The sequence below is a fragment of the Carettochelys insculpta genome, chromosome 2, assembly GCF_033958435.1.
Source record: "Carettochelys insculpta isolate YL-2023 chromosome 2, ASM3395843v1, whole genome shotgun sequence".
Classification (NCBI taxonomy): domain Eukaryota; kingdom Metazoa; phylum Chordata; order Testudines; family Carettochelyidae; genus Carettochelys; species Carettochelys insculpta.
Window position 1 is genome coordinate 37,840,099 of NC_134138.1, and position 20,537 is coordinate 37,860,635.

The window sequence follows — 20,537 nt, forward strand, 5'->3', positions numbered from 1 at the left end:
AATAGATCCATTATATGGATAGGCAAACTGAGACATGGGATGATTAAGTAACTTGCCCTTAGAATATGTGGGAAAAATGTAATGTTAATTTTATTACAGTACAAATATTACGTGAACATTAAGGTGAATAATTAAATTCAGTTATTTTGCCAACTTTTTTCTAGGGTTTTGGTAGCCCATCTGGTGAACACTGGCTGGGGAATGAGATTATCTTTGCTATAACCAGTCAGAGGCAGTATTCTCTCAGAATTGAGTTAATGGACTGGGAAGGAAATCGGGCATATTCACAATATGACAGATTTCATATAGGAAATGAAAAACAGAATTACAGGTAAGCACTTACTGATGTTCTGTTGTTGCCATTGGGTGCTGTTATTCACTGTTTATGAGTGAAATAAGTAAAAGGATAATAATGTTGTATTAAGCTGCACCCAATTAAACAAGGAAATATAAACTAGAAATGCAATTAGCACATGTGACAATAAACTGTATGGCAAAAGTGTCAGGACACTCTGAAATTTGGTAACAGTGATCCTTATCTGATACCCTACCCCACCCTGCAAATCTTGCAAAGGAGAACAACCAGGAAGCAGTGCTTGAGAACCCTGGGAGAGAGCATATGCTTTGCTGCATTAGGACCCTGCCTCTCTCACCAGAAATCTGCAAAGGTAAAAGTTAGAGGCTTCTGGGTTCTGGAGTTTCCTGGGATGGCAGGGAGGACACTGAGATTTTGTTACTTGAACTGCTAAATAAATTGACAACTATTCATTCATTTCCAATCTCTGGGAATATATCTCTGTTTTCAGTTTGTGACCCCCAAGTTTTTGAGGCTCATTCACCATCTTATATTCAGTGTGGACTTTTCCACCAATTTTTTAAATGGAAATATAGCTTTTAGGTCCATATCCATTCTTGTGATTTATATCTAAGAGTATGTCTACACAGCAACCATATTTCAACACTATCTAGCTTAAAATTTTGAGGATTTAACTACTTGATTGGGCAAATATATATATATACAGATCCTTCAAAGTACTGATAAAATTCTATCTCAGGAAATAATATTGAGGATTATAGAGTTATGCAGAGGAGACTATAAATTTTACTAAAATCTCAAGCTTTCAACCCAAACTGCAGCTGAAAGTGAACAGGACAGACAGAAGCTAGATTATACTGCAAAGGAATGTAATGCAGATGAAAAGCTTAGTTCTGTAAAACACTGGCTAGGTCTCAGTAAGAATATTGAATGCATCAATGTAGTAATACAACTAGTTACTATACCTTGACAAGTATATGAGTTTCATTACATATAGTTGCAACTCCTCTATTTTGCTGTAGGGATTTCCAATAGCACAGAGACGGGGAGGTCAGTAAAAATACAAAGAACACACTGATATTCATATTTATTTGGAGAGATTAGTAACAAATATGACTTAAGTGGTTTAAAACAATTTAGTGATACAAAGACTGCATTCTTCAGATAGGGAACATCCAAGAAAAAGGAAAACGGGTTTGAAATAGAGACTGAATTATACACTGCAAATCCCTAGCAAGTAAAAGATTGAGGAGAAGTGATGATTAATGTTCTTAAATTGTTGTCCAAAGGGTTCACATTTGGGTACCTGAAGTTAGATTCTTCAATTCTAATTCAATTGTCAAAATGAAAGTAGGCTAATCTTCAGAAGTTCTGAGTTACCACAATTTTCTTTGAACTTCCAGCAATGGAGTTGGATCTATTTTGCACTTTCTCTTGATAGGATTCTGCAAGTCAGTGGTATATGAAGCATTATCTGCCCCTTTGAATATGTCAGATGGTATTTTAGTATTGTGTCAAGGACCAGAAGTTTCATTTACAATATACCTTCTATATGAAATTAGTCCCTTTATAGTGAAACGGAGGCTGCTGACATCTCTAAGGACACCTGTAGGGAATCAAGGTTGTTATTCATGATCTATATAATTTGTTCTGTTATTTTATCAGAAAAAATTATTAGTGGGCCACATTAAGGTACAATAAATTATAATGTATGGTTTCTAATGGAATATGACTGACAGACTGTGAACAACTGTCAAATGAATTTAGGAGGAGGGATTTAGGGACCAAAAAAATTCAAGTAAAATTCCCTTACACTGAGATAATGGATTGAATAAATTTAAAAAGAGCAGCAATGGGATCTCTTAATAAAAACCAGTTGAAAAAAGAGTTGGAGAAGTTATTGAAAATGGGATGTACTTGTGGTACAATGAGGTCTCCATTTTTAAACACTGAAAATTTTAGAAATGTACCCCTGCTTTCATTAGGGGATAAATAAGAGGAGCTCTTCTGGCCACCTGAAATTGGTGGTGCCCACATGTCCACAATGGTTAAATTAGATCCATGAAAAATTCTCTTGTTGCACATGAAAAACAAAAGTGCCATGTTTCACAAGCCCAGCAGTACTATCAGCAAGAGAGTGCAGGTTACACCTTTTCACTCCAAAAGCAAAGGTAAAAAGCTAAGTAGCCAGGACTGAATTTTGTGGTTCTTTCGTTGACTTCAGTGGGAGTAAGGGTAGTAGGATTGGGCCCTAACTTACCCCAAATCCCAACTTAATTTGTGCATAGCCATCATGCCAGTCCTAGTAGTCACCATTTTCAGGCTGTTGAAGGGCCAATACATTGAAGTCCTTGTACGCAGGGAACGTTAATAATTCTATTCTGCTCCCATTCCCCCCAAAAGGGGAAAGGAAGTATGAACAGGAACTAGGACCATACCCTTCCACACTGGGTCATGAAACTTCAAACAACCTCATCAATCTAAATATTTAACAAAAGCCTATTAACAGCTATTGAAGCTGACAGCTATTGAAATAATAAAGTGCCAATGATATGCAGATCTCTAGTTATTCATAACTGACAAATTGACTAAAGTACCTCATCCCTACAAATATATGTCTGTCGCTATTTTATAAATAATGTTGGTCTCTTTGAAATGTTATTCTAGGAACTCAAATTGTAAAGCTTCCTAAAACATAGAAACTATCAGATTTTCTTTGCCAGCACCACAATCTCTCCTGGGGTTATAAGGAGCCCCAGAAGCCAAGCCAAGTGAAAGCTTCATTATTGAATGCTAACTAGCTGGTCACCCACTCCTGAATGTTTTTTTCTCTTGATCTGATTAACCCACCATTATGGAAAGATGCTTATTTAACGTTGAGCAGAGCTCTCAGCCTCTCTCACACAATATCTATCATTTACACTTTTGACACATTTGTCCTGTTTGCTCTCGACACATCAAACAAGGAGCAGCCTACCACTCCATAACTTCATTAACAATTAATCTGCAGTCATTCCACCAAGAAAATTAGTGGTTTTCTTTTGTGAATCATTAGGAATTCATGATGATGACCACATTATTCTCTGCTTATTCAACACTGTTATTAAATGTGAGCAAATATAAGGCAGTTATAGTCTAACTTACTTCCATATAACACCCATGCAGTCTGAAATAATAACCAGAAATAAACTCGCTCCCAAGCTGGTCTGGGCATTAGATCAAGGAAGCCTAAAATAGAAAAGGGATAATGAAAGGAAGGAAAAAACTCAAGAGATGGAAGGAACATCTTTTGTTTATGTAATACCTTTTACAGGCAGGAAGTGAGCAAAAAATTATACAAATGCAGGGCCAGCAACTAAATATAGTAAGTAATATAAGAATACAAATACCATAAGGTGACAAATTGTATCCAAGAAAATATGGAAAATAATTTTTCACTAGTTTTCCAAAATCCAGCTTCAACATTAGGCAAAGCATGAGTCAGTCTGAATTGCTCTCATTTGGTGTTTGTGGATGGGCTGTTTTTTTTCTCTCTCAGCTATTTGTATTCGCTCTATTACCTTTTATTAGTTTAAAGAATATATGGTAAGAAAAAGGATAATGCTCAACATATGTATATTAAAATATATTTGTTTCCCTTTCAAAATAATACAGCTCCAGGAGATTTTTCTGGACAAGCAAAATAATATGTATATATTCTCCCCCAGATGATGTCAATAAAGAAGAAAAGAGAGAGTTTAGACTATAGGTATATAGCTGTAAATATATTATGTTAAATAATAACTTATATGTGGTAGTCAATTATTCACAAAGAAACTTGGTGATGGAGCAAAGTAACGGAGGTGATAAAAGATAAGAGAAAAAAATTAAACTTTCTGGCAAAGGAGTAGGATCAAACAAAACTTGGAAGAATACAATGAGTATAAAGAAATTGGCCAGGAATATAGCCAGTCTTTGAGGAATTTTATGCAAGACTTGAAAGAAAGAAAGGGGAAAGAGTATGTTGGCTGGTGAAAGCATGGTACCAAAGATATAGAGAAAGTGAGTTTAATCAAAATGAAACTGGTAGTGTGTTGCTTGATGGAAGACACATAAAGGATAAACGGAAGAGGTATTCTGTTCAGCCTTTCAATGAAGAAAGCCAAAAAGAACAATATGACCTCAAAATTATGAACTTTTTTGTAATAGAAATCTATCATACCAGATGAAACAGCAAATTCTGTAAAATAAATGAAAAATAATAAGGCCCGAGAGCCATAAGGAATTCCTATATTGAAGCATAGAAAAAGCTGTGAATGGAAGGCATCTGTCTGCTGATACCCCTGTTCAATTCAATCAGATGGGGAAAGATACCAAATAAGTGTAGTAAAAGTATCTTGGTGCTGATATGTAATGGAAAAGGTGTTGCTGGTGGCAACTGCATGTGGTATAAAGTTGTTACACAATGAAATGGTGGAAGAGAATCACTGATAAAAGAGTAAGCCACAGAATAGGCAGAGGTATAATTCAGTGGTTTGAGCATTGGCTTCATAAACCAAGGCTTGCGAGCTCAGTACTTGAGAAGCCATTGAGGAGTCTGGGGCAAAAATTAACAAAAAGTATTTATTGGGGATGGCTGTTGGTCATGTCAAGAAGGCAGGGAACAGGGCTCAATGACTGCCCCAGGTCCCTATCAGCTCTATGAGATGCGTATCTCTATATGCTGTTATAATTATATTGGCATGAGCCAATATGGCTTTGTGTCAGAAAGACTGGCAATAGATGCTATATTGGCCCAGATGAATATAGTGGAAAAATTTGGAGAGTAACAAAAGAAAAAAAAATTAGAGGGTGTTCATTTATTTGGAATAGGCCTTTGAGAGACCTCCAAGAGAATTTACTTGGCAGTGCATGAAGAAAAAATGGTACCAGAACATTTTATGCTATGTCTGAAGCCATTTATGTAGATGTAATGTCAATATCTGATGTTCTAGTGCTGAACCAGAAGACCTATTGGTAAAGGTGGGAGTGCAACCAGGGTCAGCAATGAAGCTTTTCTTCTTTCTCCTTGTCCTGTGTACCCTCACAGGAAAGATACAGAAAGGGGCAGCTTAGCGCATGCTATTTGCATAAGATACACAAAAAGATAAAAAAAGTCTTGAAGCAGATCTTGAAAAAACAATGTGTTGAAGAGACATGGGCTCAAAATAAGCAGAGGGAAAACAGAGTGCGTAGCATGTAATTTCAATCATGAGCGCACTCAAGACTTATCTTTGAAACCAGATGGGTAGGCAATACGGAAAATGCAGCTGGCACCTGAGGAGATAAAGCCCTTACCAGTGCTGGACAGACATGCAGTGCCGCATTCCTCCCTCGCATCAGCAGATCAAAGTGAATTTTCCCCACAGCAACTCTGCTCACCCGTGCCAGGAGAAAAAATTCAAATCCTGCCGCAGCAGTAGCAGACGGAGCTGCGTATATCTTTAAAAAGGAAAGAGAAGAAAAGCAGCGGCATGGTGAGTATCAGCACAAGCAGACTGGGGAAAAGCTGCAGTGCAGAGCGTTAAACCAGCACTACAACCATCACCGGTGCCAGAGGAACCTGCAGTGCTGCCCTCTCTACCAACACTGGGAGATCAAACTCAAAACCTGAGGCAGCAGCAGCTCTCCCTGCAGCACCTCGGGAAACCATGCTAAACAAACAGAGTTCCCTCAGGGAACCATCGCACTCAGTCTCTAACCAGATCACACCAGGGCACTATGCTCCTTCCCCCACCCCACCCTAGCACCACAGGGATGCTGTGGGGAGAAAAGAGAAGAATGAAGTTTGAGCTTTCTCTCTTGTCAGTTTCAAGGCTCCGTAGACATTCCACTGACGCAACCTGTTTAAAACAAAACGCTTTAAGTGCTGTGCTTAAGAGCCTCTCTGCTACAGACACAAGAGATATGGAGCTGTGACTGAGCCTGCTCCCTTCCCATAAAGCTCTGAAACCATACGAGACCTGCAGTTTAAAGAGACGACATCCCTTCTGTCAGGGACTCACCTGCCTCCTCACTGGGGACTCAGGCAGAGTGCAAACCTTCCCCACTCTACTCCCTGCCCAGGGTGGGCATGGGGGACAAACCAGGCAATCAGGGCATAGAGAAGCCCTTGCCCACTCCTGGCTTTAAGCTCAGAGCTGCACTTAAAGTGGCTTCAGCCCCCGTGGCACTGGCCATGCCAGAAGGGGCTAAGAGGTCATCACGGGCGCCGGCAGACCAACTGGCAGCTACCTTGTTGAATGCTCAGCCGACACTGACTGCACCAGAGCCAGTGCTGGTGCTGGACAAACATGCCGTGCCACACTCTGTCTCCCAGCACTGAGGGAGCAACACCAAACTCACTGCACAGACTGAGCACAACAGATGAACCGGACACATGGGGCATGCAAAATCCCAAACCCACCCTGGCACTAATTCTAAAAGTTACACTTTGAAATAAAGTGGCCCAAACCCCCACTCCAATGGCACTGGCAATGCAAAGGAGTAGATGAACCAAAGCTGTTACCGGGGCTGAGATAACATGCACACTCGCACTGCATACGTTGCCTCAGAGTGACTCACATTCTGCAAATGCTCTCAAGGCAGGATATTATGACTGCAGAAGTGTACTCTTGTCACAATATTCATCTCCGAGTGCACCTCATGCCTCTCACCCTGTCACAGCAGTGGCCCCATCAGGGATCACTCAAGTGCACCCTTTACCGTGGAACAGCACCAGCCTTCTCCTTTCATCTCCATCTCTTCACACCATGAAAAGGAGATAGAAGTGTGTGTTACTCATGTACCAGAATATCTTGTGTCAATATACAAAACTATCCTTTCTAATAAGGAGCATAAATGCCTGGAGCTATCTGGTAGAAAGAGGTATTCATTTCTACACTTCAGGTACACGTAGCTAATTATTTGGCACTTGTAGCTAACCATGATGTTGACAAGTACTCCAAACTTTCTCAGCCATTACTCGTCTTCCTGATGACAAGACAACCTATTTTCAAACCTATATTCCAAGAAGACCACACATTGCTTCCAAACAGCATGGCAGATGGCATTAGCCTCTACTGATAGAACAGCCAGAAGCATAGCTTCAGCTGTTGTTATGTCAAGATCCACATGTATGCAGATAGCAGGAGAACTTACCCTCTGATGAAACCATTGCACAAAGATCAAAGGGATTCATGACTCACACCTACTCAGACAGTGCAGTGCTATTTTAATTAAATCAACCATCATCATCATCATCATCATCAATAACCATGGGCTCAGCGCCCATTGGTTTCTGATGCCTCTCTCACTATTTCCTTCCATCTTTCCCTGTCCAGTGGAGAGTGGCTTAGTTTCTGTATACTAGCTCCACACCAATCTACTATATCATCTATGCATTCTCTGTGGGGTCTGCCTCTCCTGTTCGAACCGTCCATTATGCCGAATACCAGGGTCTTGATTTTTCGTTCGGCGTTCATTCTGCAAATATGCCCAAGTAGTTGTAGCTTCCATTTTATAACCTTCTGCAGCAGGTTCTCTTTCGGCTGTATCTTTATATATAATTCCTCATTGGTGACCTTCTGCATCCATCCTATTCTCAGAATCTTTCTATAACATTGAAACAACCACTCCCCATATTTCCGAAGGCACATTCTAAGGGATCATTAGCAACATCCATAGCCTTCCTAAAGGAAGTGCTCTTACAGGACATATACTGTGCAGCCATGTGGGCCTCTGACCACATACTCATGATACATTATGCAATACACTCTCAGCTGAAGGACATAAGGGGATTTCGAAATGTGCAGGGTCCATTTGAAAAGGACCTCCGTGTAGCTGCACCGTGCCACAGGGGTTCAAAAGCAGAGCTTTCGAAGTGCCGTGGCCGGAAGCATGCTAATGCTAGTGAGGTGCTCAACATTCAATTCAGTGCCTCATTAGTAATCTTCAAAATGGACATTAGCATGGCTATTTTGAAGATTTTTGCTAGTATAGACAAGGGCTTGCTGCTGGCAATGTAGTTGCCTCTTTTGCCGTTCCATAGTTTTGATGTAGACGCTACTTGATCCAGCTGTGAGTTCAGGGCATGGGACTTGATGATCTCTTGAGGTCCTTTCCAGTGCTAGTGTTCTATAATTCTATGTAACAGGGGAGTGACACCTAATTTGGCAGTGTTGTTAGTCTCCATTCAGCTTTTCCACAATTATTGCTTTTATTCAGTTCATTTTTGTAGAAAGAAAGAAAGAAAGAGGAGCCAGTACTCAGCCAGCTCCCTGCCACCCACTGTCAGCCAATCCTGCAGCTGGGGGTGCTGAGGTGCCAATACTCAGTACCAGCAAGTACTGGCACAAACAAAACAAAAACAAAACACCACTGCCTTTATTACAGTTACCACAAGAGACCCAACTACAGCCAGGGCCTTATTTTATGAAGTCCTTTACATACACATAACAAGAGGCAGAAACTACCACAAAGAGTTTAGAATCTAAAAACCAAACAAGATAGAAAGAGCATGGAAGGAAGGAAGTGTTATTATTTCCATTTACAGATGGGAAACAGAGTGCAAAGAGATTAAGGGCTCTCAGGGTGTCTCTGGCAAAGCCAGGAACTGAATGCAAATAATCTGACTTCCAGTCCTCTGCCCAACCCACAACGTGATTCCTGCCAAATCATAACCCAAGAAAAACACAATATTGTGCAAAAACATGTTTCCACATTAATTTACTTTTCTTTGGAATCTTCAAATCAGGTTTATGTTTTATTTTAAGAGGAGCACTTTGCAAGCCCTTCAAAGGAAATATCAGGGAAAAGTCCTATTAGCAGACAATGTGATTTGTGTCATTTCCATACTTTGAAAATTTACCCTCTGGAAGTACATTAGGATCAAACAGCATTGCATGACAGATATTATAAAACACATATTTAACATGTATTGAAAGAATTTGTATTTGTTTGCCTTGCTTAACGTTATTCATTTGCAATTGTCAAATCGAATTCTATAAAATCTAAATGCTAAAAGTGCGTTAGTTCAAACTGATACCCATTAACACCAAGTCTTTATGGAACGATGCCAATACACGATGCCAATACTCACTATCATTTCAACTAGTGCCCCTCTCTGGCAATGCAGGAGCTATCTCCAAATATAAGGAGAATTTAAAATATAACATTTTGTTTGACTCCCTGGAAGTTGATGGAAATATACTTGTAGCGTTTAAGAACAATAAAACCTAATTTAATCCATTCAAATCCCAATTTAAACAATATGTCAGCAACTGGACATGATGATTCACTAAGTTTTTCTTCTGCACGTGTTACTTTGTAAAGTTCATGTATAGTTTCCCATATAAAGTCCATGACTGTTGCAGTAGGAGTACATTAGAAACTAGATTAGAGAACAGCTTTCTTTTTCTCGCTCTAGAAATTATAGAACATGAAGGGAAAAATGAAGTTCTGCCCAAATAACAGAAAAGAAGGGAAGAGGGAAGGAGGGTAAAGAGGAAAGACGGAAGAGTGGAGGAGGAACAGGGCAGAGGGTGTGTCAGAGTGTGAGAACTAGGATAAGGAAGATGTGCTTGTCCCTGGTGCATGGGCCTGCCAGTGAGGTCAGGGGGTGGGCAGAAGGACAATTGTCTCAGGACCTGGTTATATAAAAGCCCCCAGGGCTCCTGGCCATCATCGCCACTATTGCAGCAGTGGCAGCACCTGGAGCCCTGGGACTTTTAAATTGCTGCCAGAGCACAAAGTGTTGGGGCGCGGCACCATGGTCCAGATGGTGTTGAGAGCTGGCTGCCTCTGGACCCCTTTTTGGGAACACTGAGCTTCCCCTCATGTCTTGTCCTCTGTCCTAGCAAGGCTATTGGCTCCCTTTATGGATGCTGCAGGCAACAAGGTGTGGATCACTTGTGCTTTCTTTGAAAGGGAGCTGAGTAACTCAAGGGAACATGAGCATCTCAGCACCATGAGCTCGCTGGGAGGCTTATCACAGAGTAAAACACCTGCCCCTGTCATCCTGCATATGAAATTAGAGATATTATAATTGGCAGTGCAGTGTAATGGGTAAAACAGATTCACTGTCTGCCATGTTAGAGTAAGGAAACTTTAGAGTCAGAGCTGAAATGGATCTTTTCCTGACATGAAATAGGTGAGTGCTCAATGCTACAGAATCCTGTCTCTGCACGTACAGTACAGTAACAGTTCTTTCAGAACAGGTTGTGCTATGTGGAATCACAACAGGTCTGAGCAAAAATATTTTATACTACTTTAATGAGCTTCTATACATTTGCTTTACCCAACAAAGAGACCTAACATATTATTTCTTCTCCCTTACAACTGGAGTTTCCTGAAAGAAAACAAGTTCCAGAACTGTATTTTGGGATTATATCAAAGAATTTGTTCATTGAACTCTGTGGACAAAAGTACTTTATCCTATAACAGATTAACCATTTCTTCTTGCAGAATGCAGCATTTGCACAATTTACCTCAATAAATTAGGTAATCTTAAACTGGCCCATCAAAATTAAATGTTGCTACTAGGTTTCATGCCCTGTCAGTAAAAGAACCATTTCTTTTTTACATTTCTGCTCAATAAAGCAGCACTCTGCACAGTCCAGAAATTCCAACTCAAAGGAGGAGGGAGAGGTGTCTTGGAATTTCACATTGCCTTTTCCTCTCTATGCCCTAAACCTTCATGCCCCAATAAGTACAAACTACATTCCTCAGATGTAACGTGAACCCTAAAACACAATATTGTGTCAAAAACCTCTTTTGTACACTCTTCAGGCCATAAGTATTCCACATAGCATCTAAAGTGAGTCTCTAGGTACATCAGAGTCATGATCAGCAAGGCCTCTGGCAGCACCCTTTCTTCGGGAATCAGGGTACACTCTAGCAGATATATCTGAAGCTATGACAGGTCCAAATTCACCGTACTCTTTGGCTGCATTACTTTCCTCCTGTGATGCAAAACATATACAACTAGTTGTGCAGCTTCTTTGCATGACCAGAGTGCTCTAAAGCAACTGGCCTTCAGTGAACTGTATGCCATATAAAGATTTTTGAACCAGTGCTCTGACTGCTTCACAAACCTCTACAAGCTGGATATAAATACATTAGTCATTGTCATTAAGTCCCTCAACTGTCTTTCCAATTTGTCCTGCTCCTGACTAATTTTTAGTATTTTTCTCCTTTGTGTTGATGGAGCTTCAAGTGTTAGAAATAGCTATTTCTGTACTTACCTAAACATTTGCTTTTCTGCAACAGCAGACTATAGTCATCTAATAGAAGGCCTCTTGTTCTTTTCAGTATACCGTTGGCACAGATTTTGAAATCATTCAAGGTTCAATTTATGACTGGTATTATTCTTTCTGTTGTTGTTGTAATCTTTGAAAATTGCCTCTTGAGGCTGTTGGATATCCACAAATCTACAAGGAAGCCTGTATTCCAAAATCTTCCAGCAGATCTGTCTCTTTGGGCCTCAGTGGCATGCATATGCCAAGAGGTTAGTGGGGACTATTACTGGAGGGGTGGCCTGAAATGTGCAGAAGGTCAGAGTACATGATCACGATGGTCCCTTCTGGCCTTAAAGTCTATGAGTCTATGTGTTGCCCAAGCTCCTTGATTCTATTTGTTAGGAAAAGCAAAATTCATGGGCAAAAGTAAAATTGTCTCATTTGTCTATACCACTTACATATAATAATGTAAATTTACCATTTCATGTTACTAATCATTCAAGGGAAGAAATAAAAATTGGACCCATCTGTTCACTGGACTTTAAAGGTCATGATTACATAGAAGTACTAAACACATGTTCACTAATCCAATTAGTCATTTACAGTATATTAAACAAAAAACACAGCAAAATAGTACGTTTTAAAATGTCCTGAAAGGCTTCTCAGAGTTTAATTGAGAATTCCCAATGTAGCATTTTTAACATTTGTTTAGCAAAAGAAAACAATTGGTATCACTAGGTTTGCATAGTTTATTCAGAAGTGTAATAACAAAATTCCAGCAAGTACATACAACACTGGCAATAGTCCACTTAACGGTTTTTGGTTTATAACTTTTATTGCTGTTAAATGTAATGTTCATTTATCTATTTGAGAAATTTAACATTTTTATTATAAAGCAATACTACATGCCACTTTTTTGGAATAATTAGATGATTCTGGGAACTCTTTACCATCGTAATAATGCTAACAACACACCTTTGAGCTATTTTAGGTATTATAGGGAAATTGAGTCAAAATGATTATTTACTTTATGCAAGGATGAGTCAGTGACAGAGATGAGATTAGAACCCAGAGTTCCTGTAAGTCCAGTTCTCTAAACACTGATCAGACAACTTACCATAATACCACTGATCATTTAGCATGAGTAGATAGTGAGCATAGTGAAGCAATGAGCAAAGGGGTTTCAGTTAACTATCTTGTCTAGACATAGACCCAACTCAAACTCCAGGAGACAAATGTTATTGAACTTGAACAACTGGAGGCTTTCTTAAGGCAACTTTTACATCTGTGTAATGGACTAAAAATAAACTTTTAAAAGGATCACTCATGAACATTGTGATGCTTTCTAGAAATCAGATTTGGGCCCATATCTGTCCGGGGTTAAATTCAGACCCTGAATATCAACACCTTCAAATTCTGAGAAGGAAAGGTTGATATTCCGGTACAAAGATTGTGGCTTGGCTCTGTTCTCTAGTTAGAAAAATTACATCTTTTGATTTTTCCATTGTTGAGCAATCTTTCACTGAAAACAAACTGAACCCTTTAGCAGTGAGGCATCTACAGAGAGTTTAATTAATATCAGTGACAAAACCTTCATGTAAAAGTGCAGCACTTTTTGGCAGGTTTTCTGAAATCTTCCAATTTTTCATCTTTTTCCAACTTTTCTCCCCTTACTTTGAAGTCCCATCTTACAACAGCATTATCTCTAGCAAAAAAGGCACATGATTCTGTACTTCAGTAGTTAAAGGCTCTATCATCAAACCCCTGAGCCAACTAACTGTGAATCATTTCCTTACACTATCATCATCTGTTGGCCTCTGCATTCCTGGTCTTATGAGAGCGCTTGTAGCTCACTTGAAACCAATTAAGCATTTTTCTAGCTCAGGCCTACATTTTTGTATGAAATTTTCTCTGGGCCCATTTCTTTCATAGGGCACTAAACTAGCAGGTTCAGTATCAGCTCTGTTTAGAACTGAAATCATTTGGAAAGAACTCCTGAAAATGAGCTGTTGGCTACCAAACAGGAAGATAGTTGAGTTTGATGGTTTCCATTCTAGCAGGACAACAATAGAAATATTATTCATTGTTTGTCCTGCAGAACCAGTCTGGCTGACAATGTATAATAGAAAAAGCAGGCGTACAACTTGCATTAGGAGAGCTCCAGATCAACACAAACTATATAAAACAGATAATGTACTGGGGAAATAGCATGTCAAAGATGCAACATCTTTTGTCTTATTAGACTCCAATAATCCTCATAACTGGACTATGGGTCCCCCAGAGTGAACTAATCATGAAATAAGGAGGTACAAAATATTTCAGAAGTACCCACAAATGAGAGAAAGATGTGATTTGTCCTAAAGGAGAATCATCCATTCTCCTTTAGTATGCACACTTGTTTAATCTGATACTATAAAATGATGTGCTTGTAATTGTTACATCCCAGGCAAAGGTTCACAATACTGAAACCATGTGCTTGTACAAAATGAGATAATTTCTTTACTAGTTATCATAATTTAGCATTAATTTTGTGGTAGCACTAAAATAAAATCTGTGCATGCCTTTCACAATGCTTTTTAAACTGGCGAAATAAGGTCTAATTGTGAGTCCCTGCTTTTATAAGGTCATGACCTGAGTTTTTAGCATGAAAAGCTCGATCTGAACCCTGTCAGCCTGGCCAGAGTGGCACCAGCAATGAGTTTGGACCATAAATGGGTGTCAGTCTGTGAACCTTTCACTCATATGTGACTGTTTATCAGCCACAAACGACGCTGAGGGAGTTGAAATATGTTTAACAGTCTGTTTGTATTTTTCTACAGAGGTCTTGGTGTCACATAACTCATTTTGGCATTTTTTAAACTAAATTTTTCATTTAGAAACCCAAGAAAACACTGAAGCCAATATTTATTTTTTTTTCAAATGACTGTACCCATGTCACAGAAATCCCCTGCATATTTCTGTCAAGTTTACAATAATTGTTACCTTGTTCTAGATAGTCGTCATTTGAATTAAAGCATGCCCTCTTCAGAAGGAGATGCCAGAGGAGGCACTCAGCATCTCACAGGACTGAGCAATTAATAACTGGCTATGTGATCTGCACCTTCTATTTACTGCTTGGGCACATCTATTCAGCACACAGAGAATTGAAAGTGGTAGTTAAGAGTCAGATGAGCATCAGATCTTCTTCTTAATACCTCAGATTAACTGGCAGGGATGTCAAATGCTAAAATGTTTAAGGCTTTTCATTCTATCCTTTTCTGTCCTCAGTATCCTAAGGTAAAAAAGCAGCCCTGCAACACCTTAAAGATTAACTATATACCTTTATTAGGTGATGAGCTTTCACATGACCAAACCATTTCTTCAGATCTGGAGAAGCCTGATAACTGATGACTGACACAAAGAGAATTTGAAAGAAAGATAGAAAAAAAAAGTACATAAAAACTGATGAATTATCTAGACAAGACAGAAGGAAGGGAGGGGCGAGGGAAAAAAAATCCCTGCAAGTGTCTCAGAAGTGGGCTGCCTGGGATCACTGTGATAACAAAGGTGGGGCAACTGTCCTTGCAATGCCCTGGTAATGCAATGTCCTTATGGTAATTGATATCTTTGTTGAGTCCAAGGTGATAAATATCAAATTTGAGAATAAATTCCAATTCAGATGTCTCCCTTTGTAATCTGGTGTTAAAGTCTGTTTTAGCATGCACACTTTTATGTATTGGATACTATGACCTGCTAAACTGAAATGCTCATTGAGAGGTTTATGTGTATGCAGATGCCTTATGTCTGATTTGTGTCTGTTCATTCTTTGGTGAAGTGATTGTTCAGTTTGTCCTATATCCATAGTGGAGGGGCATTGCTGAAACATGATGGCATATGTCACATTAGTGGAAGTGCAGGAATATGAGCCCCTGATTGTGTAACTGATATGGTTAGGTCCAGTGATGATGTCTCCAGTGATTCAACATTTTTTTTTAAATTCTTTTTCTATCTTTCTTTTAAATTCTCGGTTAACAGTTATCAGGATTCTCCAGATCTGAAGAAGTGGGTCTGTCCCATGAAAGCTCATCACCTAATCATGTATATTGTTAGTCTTTAAGGTGCTACAGGACTGCTTTTTTGTTTTATGCAGATATAGTCTAACATGACTACCTCTGAGACTAGTGTCAGAGGGCTTCCTCTTATAGACTTAGGTCAGTCACATAAATATTCACGTTGATGCCCACTGACTAGCTTATATGAGTAAGGCTTGTTCATAGCAGTAAGACATGCAAAATCTGCATTTGATGGTTAAAAACAAGACCACTTAGGCAGTTCCTTAATTTTAAATATGTACCTTATGAACATTCCTGAACCAGGACCATAGACACCTTTATCTGTCATATGAGGGTTAGAGAAAGGACAAATCTCCCTCTCTCTCTCTTTCTCTCTATGTTAAATTCATGTCAAAATAGTAGCAGCCCTGGTCAGAATGAGGTTATGACCCAGTAATATGTGCCTGACCACAAACTTATATTTCAACAGCTTCCCCTTTTGGAAACTTCAATTTCCCACCAGCTTGGGGAAGCGAATATTTAATTACCATTTATAAAACACTTATTTTTGTCATTAGTATGAGCACACGATAATCAAAGACTAGCCAATAACCAAGCTACTATAAATTCACAAACTCTGAAGAGGTTTCTCTTCAGAGAGGACTTCAGGTAAGGACTTTGGGCTTACCATCAGCCTAAAGAAGACAAACGTACTCGGTCAGGTTGTTGCTGAATCCCCATCAATCAGCATTGACAACTATACGTTAGAGGTCGTCCACGAGTTCATTTACCTGGGGTCCACCATTACTGACACCCTGTCGTTGGACACTGAGCTAAATCGGAGGATCGGAAAAGCGGCCACAACTCTGTCCGGACTCAGCAAGAGAGTGTGGAATAACAACAAGCTGTACACTCACACCAAAATGCAAGTCTACAGAGCCTGCATCCTCAGCACCCTCCTTTATGGCAGCGAGACTTGGACCCTGTATGCCCGCCAGGAAAAGAGGCTGAACGTCTTCCACTTGCGCTGCCTCAGGCGCATCCTTGGAATATCGTGGAAGGACAGAGTGACCAACTCCGCCGTCCTTGAGCAAGCTGGAATCCCAACCATGCACACCCTCCTCAGGCAGCGTCGACTCTGCTGGCTTGACCACGTCCACAGGATGAATGATGGAGAGATTCCAAAAGACATCCTGTATGGTGAGCTAGCCTCTGGTAAAAGACCTCCTGGACGCCCCCAGTTGCGAAACAAAGATGTCTGCAAGAGAGACCTCAGAGAGGTAGACATCGGGCTGGACAACTGGGAAGAACTAGCAGACGACCGTGGCAGATGGAGGCAGGGGTTACACAAGTGCCCTCAGAAGGGCGAGATGAGGATCAGACCAGCTAGCAGAGGAGAAGTGAGCGCACAGAAAGCACAATAAGGACTTGCCAGACACCCACCACATCTGCAAGAGATGCAGCAAGGACTGTCACTCTCGTGTGCGTCTTCATAGTCACAGTAGATGCTGTAAATGAAGCCCTCAATTGAAACTATAAAGGGCGCGATCCATAGTCTATGCAGACTGAAGGATGCCTACTAGGTCAGAATGAGGTTATGACCCAGTAATATGGGCCTAACCACAAACTTATATTTCATCAGCTTCCCCATTTGGAAACTTCAATTTCCCACCAGCTTGGGGAAGCAAATATTTAATTACCATTTATAAAACACTAATTTTTGTCATTAGTATGAGCACACGATAACCGAAGACTAGCCAATAGCCAAGCTACTATAAATTTACAAACTCTGAAGAGGTTTCTCCGTCCAGATTTTGATTCTAAGATTTGGTTTCTGAAAGAAAATCCCAAATGAAGGTATAATTTTGGAAACAATATTCCAAATAATGGCTCTGTGTTTTCCTTTGGGATATACCCCATGGAAAGTACACATGTTCTAACACAGATCCCACCATAAATCTTGAAAATTTCATAGAGAGCCCAAAATATTTATTTTAATGTGTTATTCATTAAGCTATTTCTTTAAATCTTAGTCTGTTGGCAGCTGCAAACTCATTCCATTCCAGCCATATGATAGCAACACTAGCATGATTTGAGAAGGCCATTAGGTCATTAACACTGGACAAATATCAAAACCAGAATCTTCAAATGCCCAAAGGAACATAATTGTAAAACACAATTACACTATTAGAGTAGAAGAATTTTGAAATATAAACAATCCAAAGGAGATTAATGAAAATTTAATTTTAGGTTGTTTTCAAGTGGCTTTATAGTGGTTCATTTCACTACATTCATGGTTTTTGTAGACAGGAAACACAAATGTTTTAGCACTGCCTTAGACAAAGCTTCAATTAGTTATTGAGTCAAAGGAAATTTGGGGAAATGCTTAGTTATTCTGGATGATGTGTCCTGTGTGATATTTAAAGAATTTCCTAACAATGAGTTCAGAAGGCACTCACATGTAGGGGGAAAAAAACTGTTAATTCCAATTTACAGTTTGATCTGTTATCTGCTGTTCATCCTCAACTTCCATTTAAGTTAATGGGCCACTGCCTGGCTGCCCACAAGTCATTTATATAGGTGTAAAACGGGTAAATATCCCTCCCAGAGCCAAAGGAGGGATGACTACACAAGAAGAAACCCAATAAAGAAGCAGGATCATTGGAACTGAGGATGCTCAGTACCTTTCAGGAGATAAACAGTGTCTTGCAGGGTTGCCTCATGTTGTCTTATGTGGAGCCCTGGGAATCTTAAAAAGCCATATACTCTACAGCATTATTCCATGCCAACTTCTGGTCTTTTGCCGTGGTATCTCTGTCTAGCCACTCACATCTGCTTCTCACAACTGGCTCTTATAGTAAATTAAATAAGCTGCCAAACTCCCCTGTACTCCTCAACTCCATTTTCAGCAGACATGTGAGCTGAGATGTTATCGCAACCATGTCTCTTCATAGAAGTGGGCTAATATTAAGGGGGCCAGAATCAATTAAAACTTGGTTTCAGTTTCCATAGTGTAAAAATGCCCCTAAGAAAGAGCAATCCCCAGGATAATGATTTATTTGTAGCCAGACTATAGGTTTGTGCTGGGCTGGTTCAAGGTTTTATTGAATATTTCAAGTGTAATGCTGACAGACTTGGGTTGTTGGCACGATGGATTGAACCTGTGTGCATAGAGGCTGCAGCCCTCTGCTCTATTATGTGAGTTAAAGGATAACGGCTCTTAGCCCACCCTATAGAGCAGAGACTTGACTCATCCTAGTATGTGGTCTCAGTGCCTCTGGGGATTACACAAACAACAGAACTTAGTATTCCACTCAACAGGTGAGCAAAAAAAAAACACTGACACTATTTATAGACTATTTTTATTTGGAGTTAAGAGTAGAGATTTCAGCTGTTCAGCCCATTCAAATATTATACACATTGGACATTAATTGTTCAGTCAATGGCATTTGTTCCACTACTTTTAATAAACTTTGAATCAGACCCTTTGTGCACCACCTAGGCTGTGTCTACACATGCCCCTCCCTTTTGAGAGGGTCATTTAAATGACACGGAGCAGAACTGGTTCGTGACGCACTGATATGAATATTCAGTGCCTCATTAGCATAATGGCAGCCAGTCACTCTTCAAGTTCCTTACTGTCAGGTGAGTCAAACAGTGGATAAATTGCCAAGGGAGGTTGTGGAATCTCCATTGCTGGAGATATTTAAGAACAGGTTAGATAGATGTCTGTCAGGGATGGTTTAGACAGTACTTGGTCCTGCCATTGGGGCAGAGGGCTGGACTCAATGGCCTCTCGAGGTCCCTTCCAGTCCTGGTGTTCTATGACTCTATGATTCTATGAAATGCCTTGCTTTTGAAACACAAACTGGCCATGTAGATGCGGGCGCTTCGAAATAAACCACAGACTTCAAAATTCCCTTATTCCCAATTTGGTTTGGGAATAAGGGAATTTCAAGTCTGCAGTTTATTTTGAAGCACCCGCATCTACATGGCCAGTTTGCATTTTGAAAGCAGCACTTTCAAAGCACGACTGGCTGTCATTATGCTAATGAGGTGCTGAATACACATATCAGCGCCTCATTAACCAGTTCCAATCTGTGTCATTTAAATGCCCCTTCTGAAAGGGAGGGGCATGTGTACACACAGCCCTAGTATTAGATTCCAATTCAGAGTCTAATTCAAATATAGAAGCCTGCACAACAGTCATAATTTCGTTAGCACTCTCTCTCTCTCCAACAGACACTTGAAAACATGACACATTTATTAAGCTGTAATTACTTTATTGTTATAATTGTGCATAACTTTACTGTAGCTACATTGCTTAAAATTAAAGCAGGCAAACATTTTTAATATTTCAAGATTTTCCTGAAATTGTTAATTTTTCAATTTCCACGAAAATTACAGGGAAAACAAGAAAATAAAAGCTTAACTAAATTTCTCGCTATCACTCTCTCTCTCACACACACACATGCCCCCACCTCCCCAACACACACACACACATTTTTCAATGAACTATACGGCAGAATGGCACTTTTCAATTTTTTTAAAAAATAGGCAAGATAACATGGGGTGATTTTTCTTCTACACTTCCTCTGTTCTTTGCAACTATTTGTATTAGAGGTGGGGCTTGTAGTGCTGTCTAGTAAGTTACCTGATACTCCCTGTTATAAGACCCTGTTTTCAGTTGTTCATAATTTTGCCAAATTTCAGTCATTCAAGCTAATTTTCTTTTCCATGCTGTGCATCTGCCCCATGTTACATAACTTCAGAAAAATTATAGTTTAGCACTTTCCAAAGACATAGCAAGAGGAAAATATTTTGTTTTGCCCCCATATTCAATAACTTGGGCAACTTGTTTTTCCCACAGTTATAGCTCCACTTTGCTTTGCAGCAAGGGTTTGAAATTTGGCCTTGGTGCAATGGATGGCTTTTGTGTGAGGGATGTGCCTTTTT

General features: G+C 39.8%; 1 protein-coding gene across 3 annotated transcripts in view; it reads left to right on the top strand.

Annotated features, from left to right (window-relative positions):
• ANGPT1 (angiopoietin 1) overlaps window positions 1-20,537 on the top strand; it is a 237,128-nt gene that overhangs the window by 195,855 nt on the left and 20,736 nt on the right. For all 3 annotated transcript variants that reach the window (XM_074986754.1, XM_074986756.1, XM_074986757.1), the window contains one exon: window positions 165-331. In XM_074986754.1, the coding sequence (XP_074842855.1) occupies window positions 165-331 (167 nt within the window). The remainder of the gene's footprint in view (window positions 1-164; window positions 332-20,537) is intronic.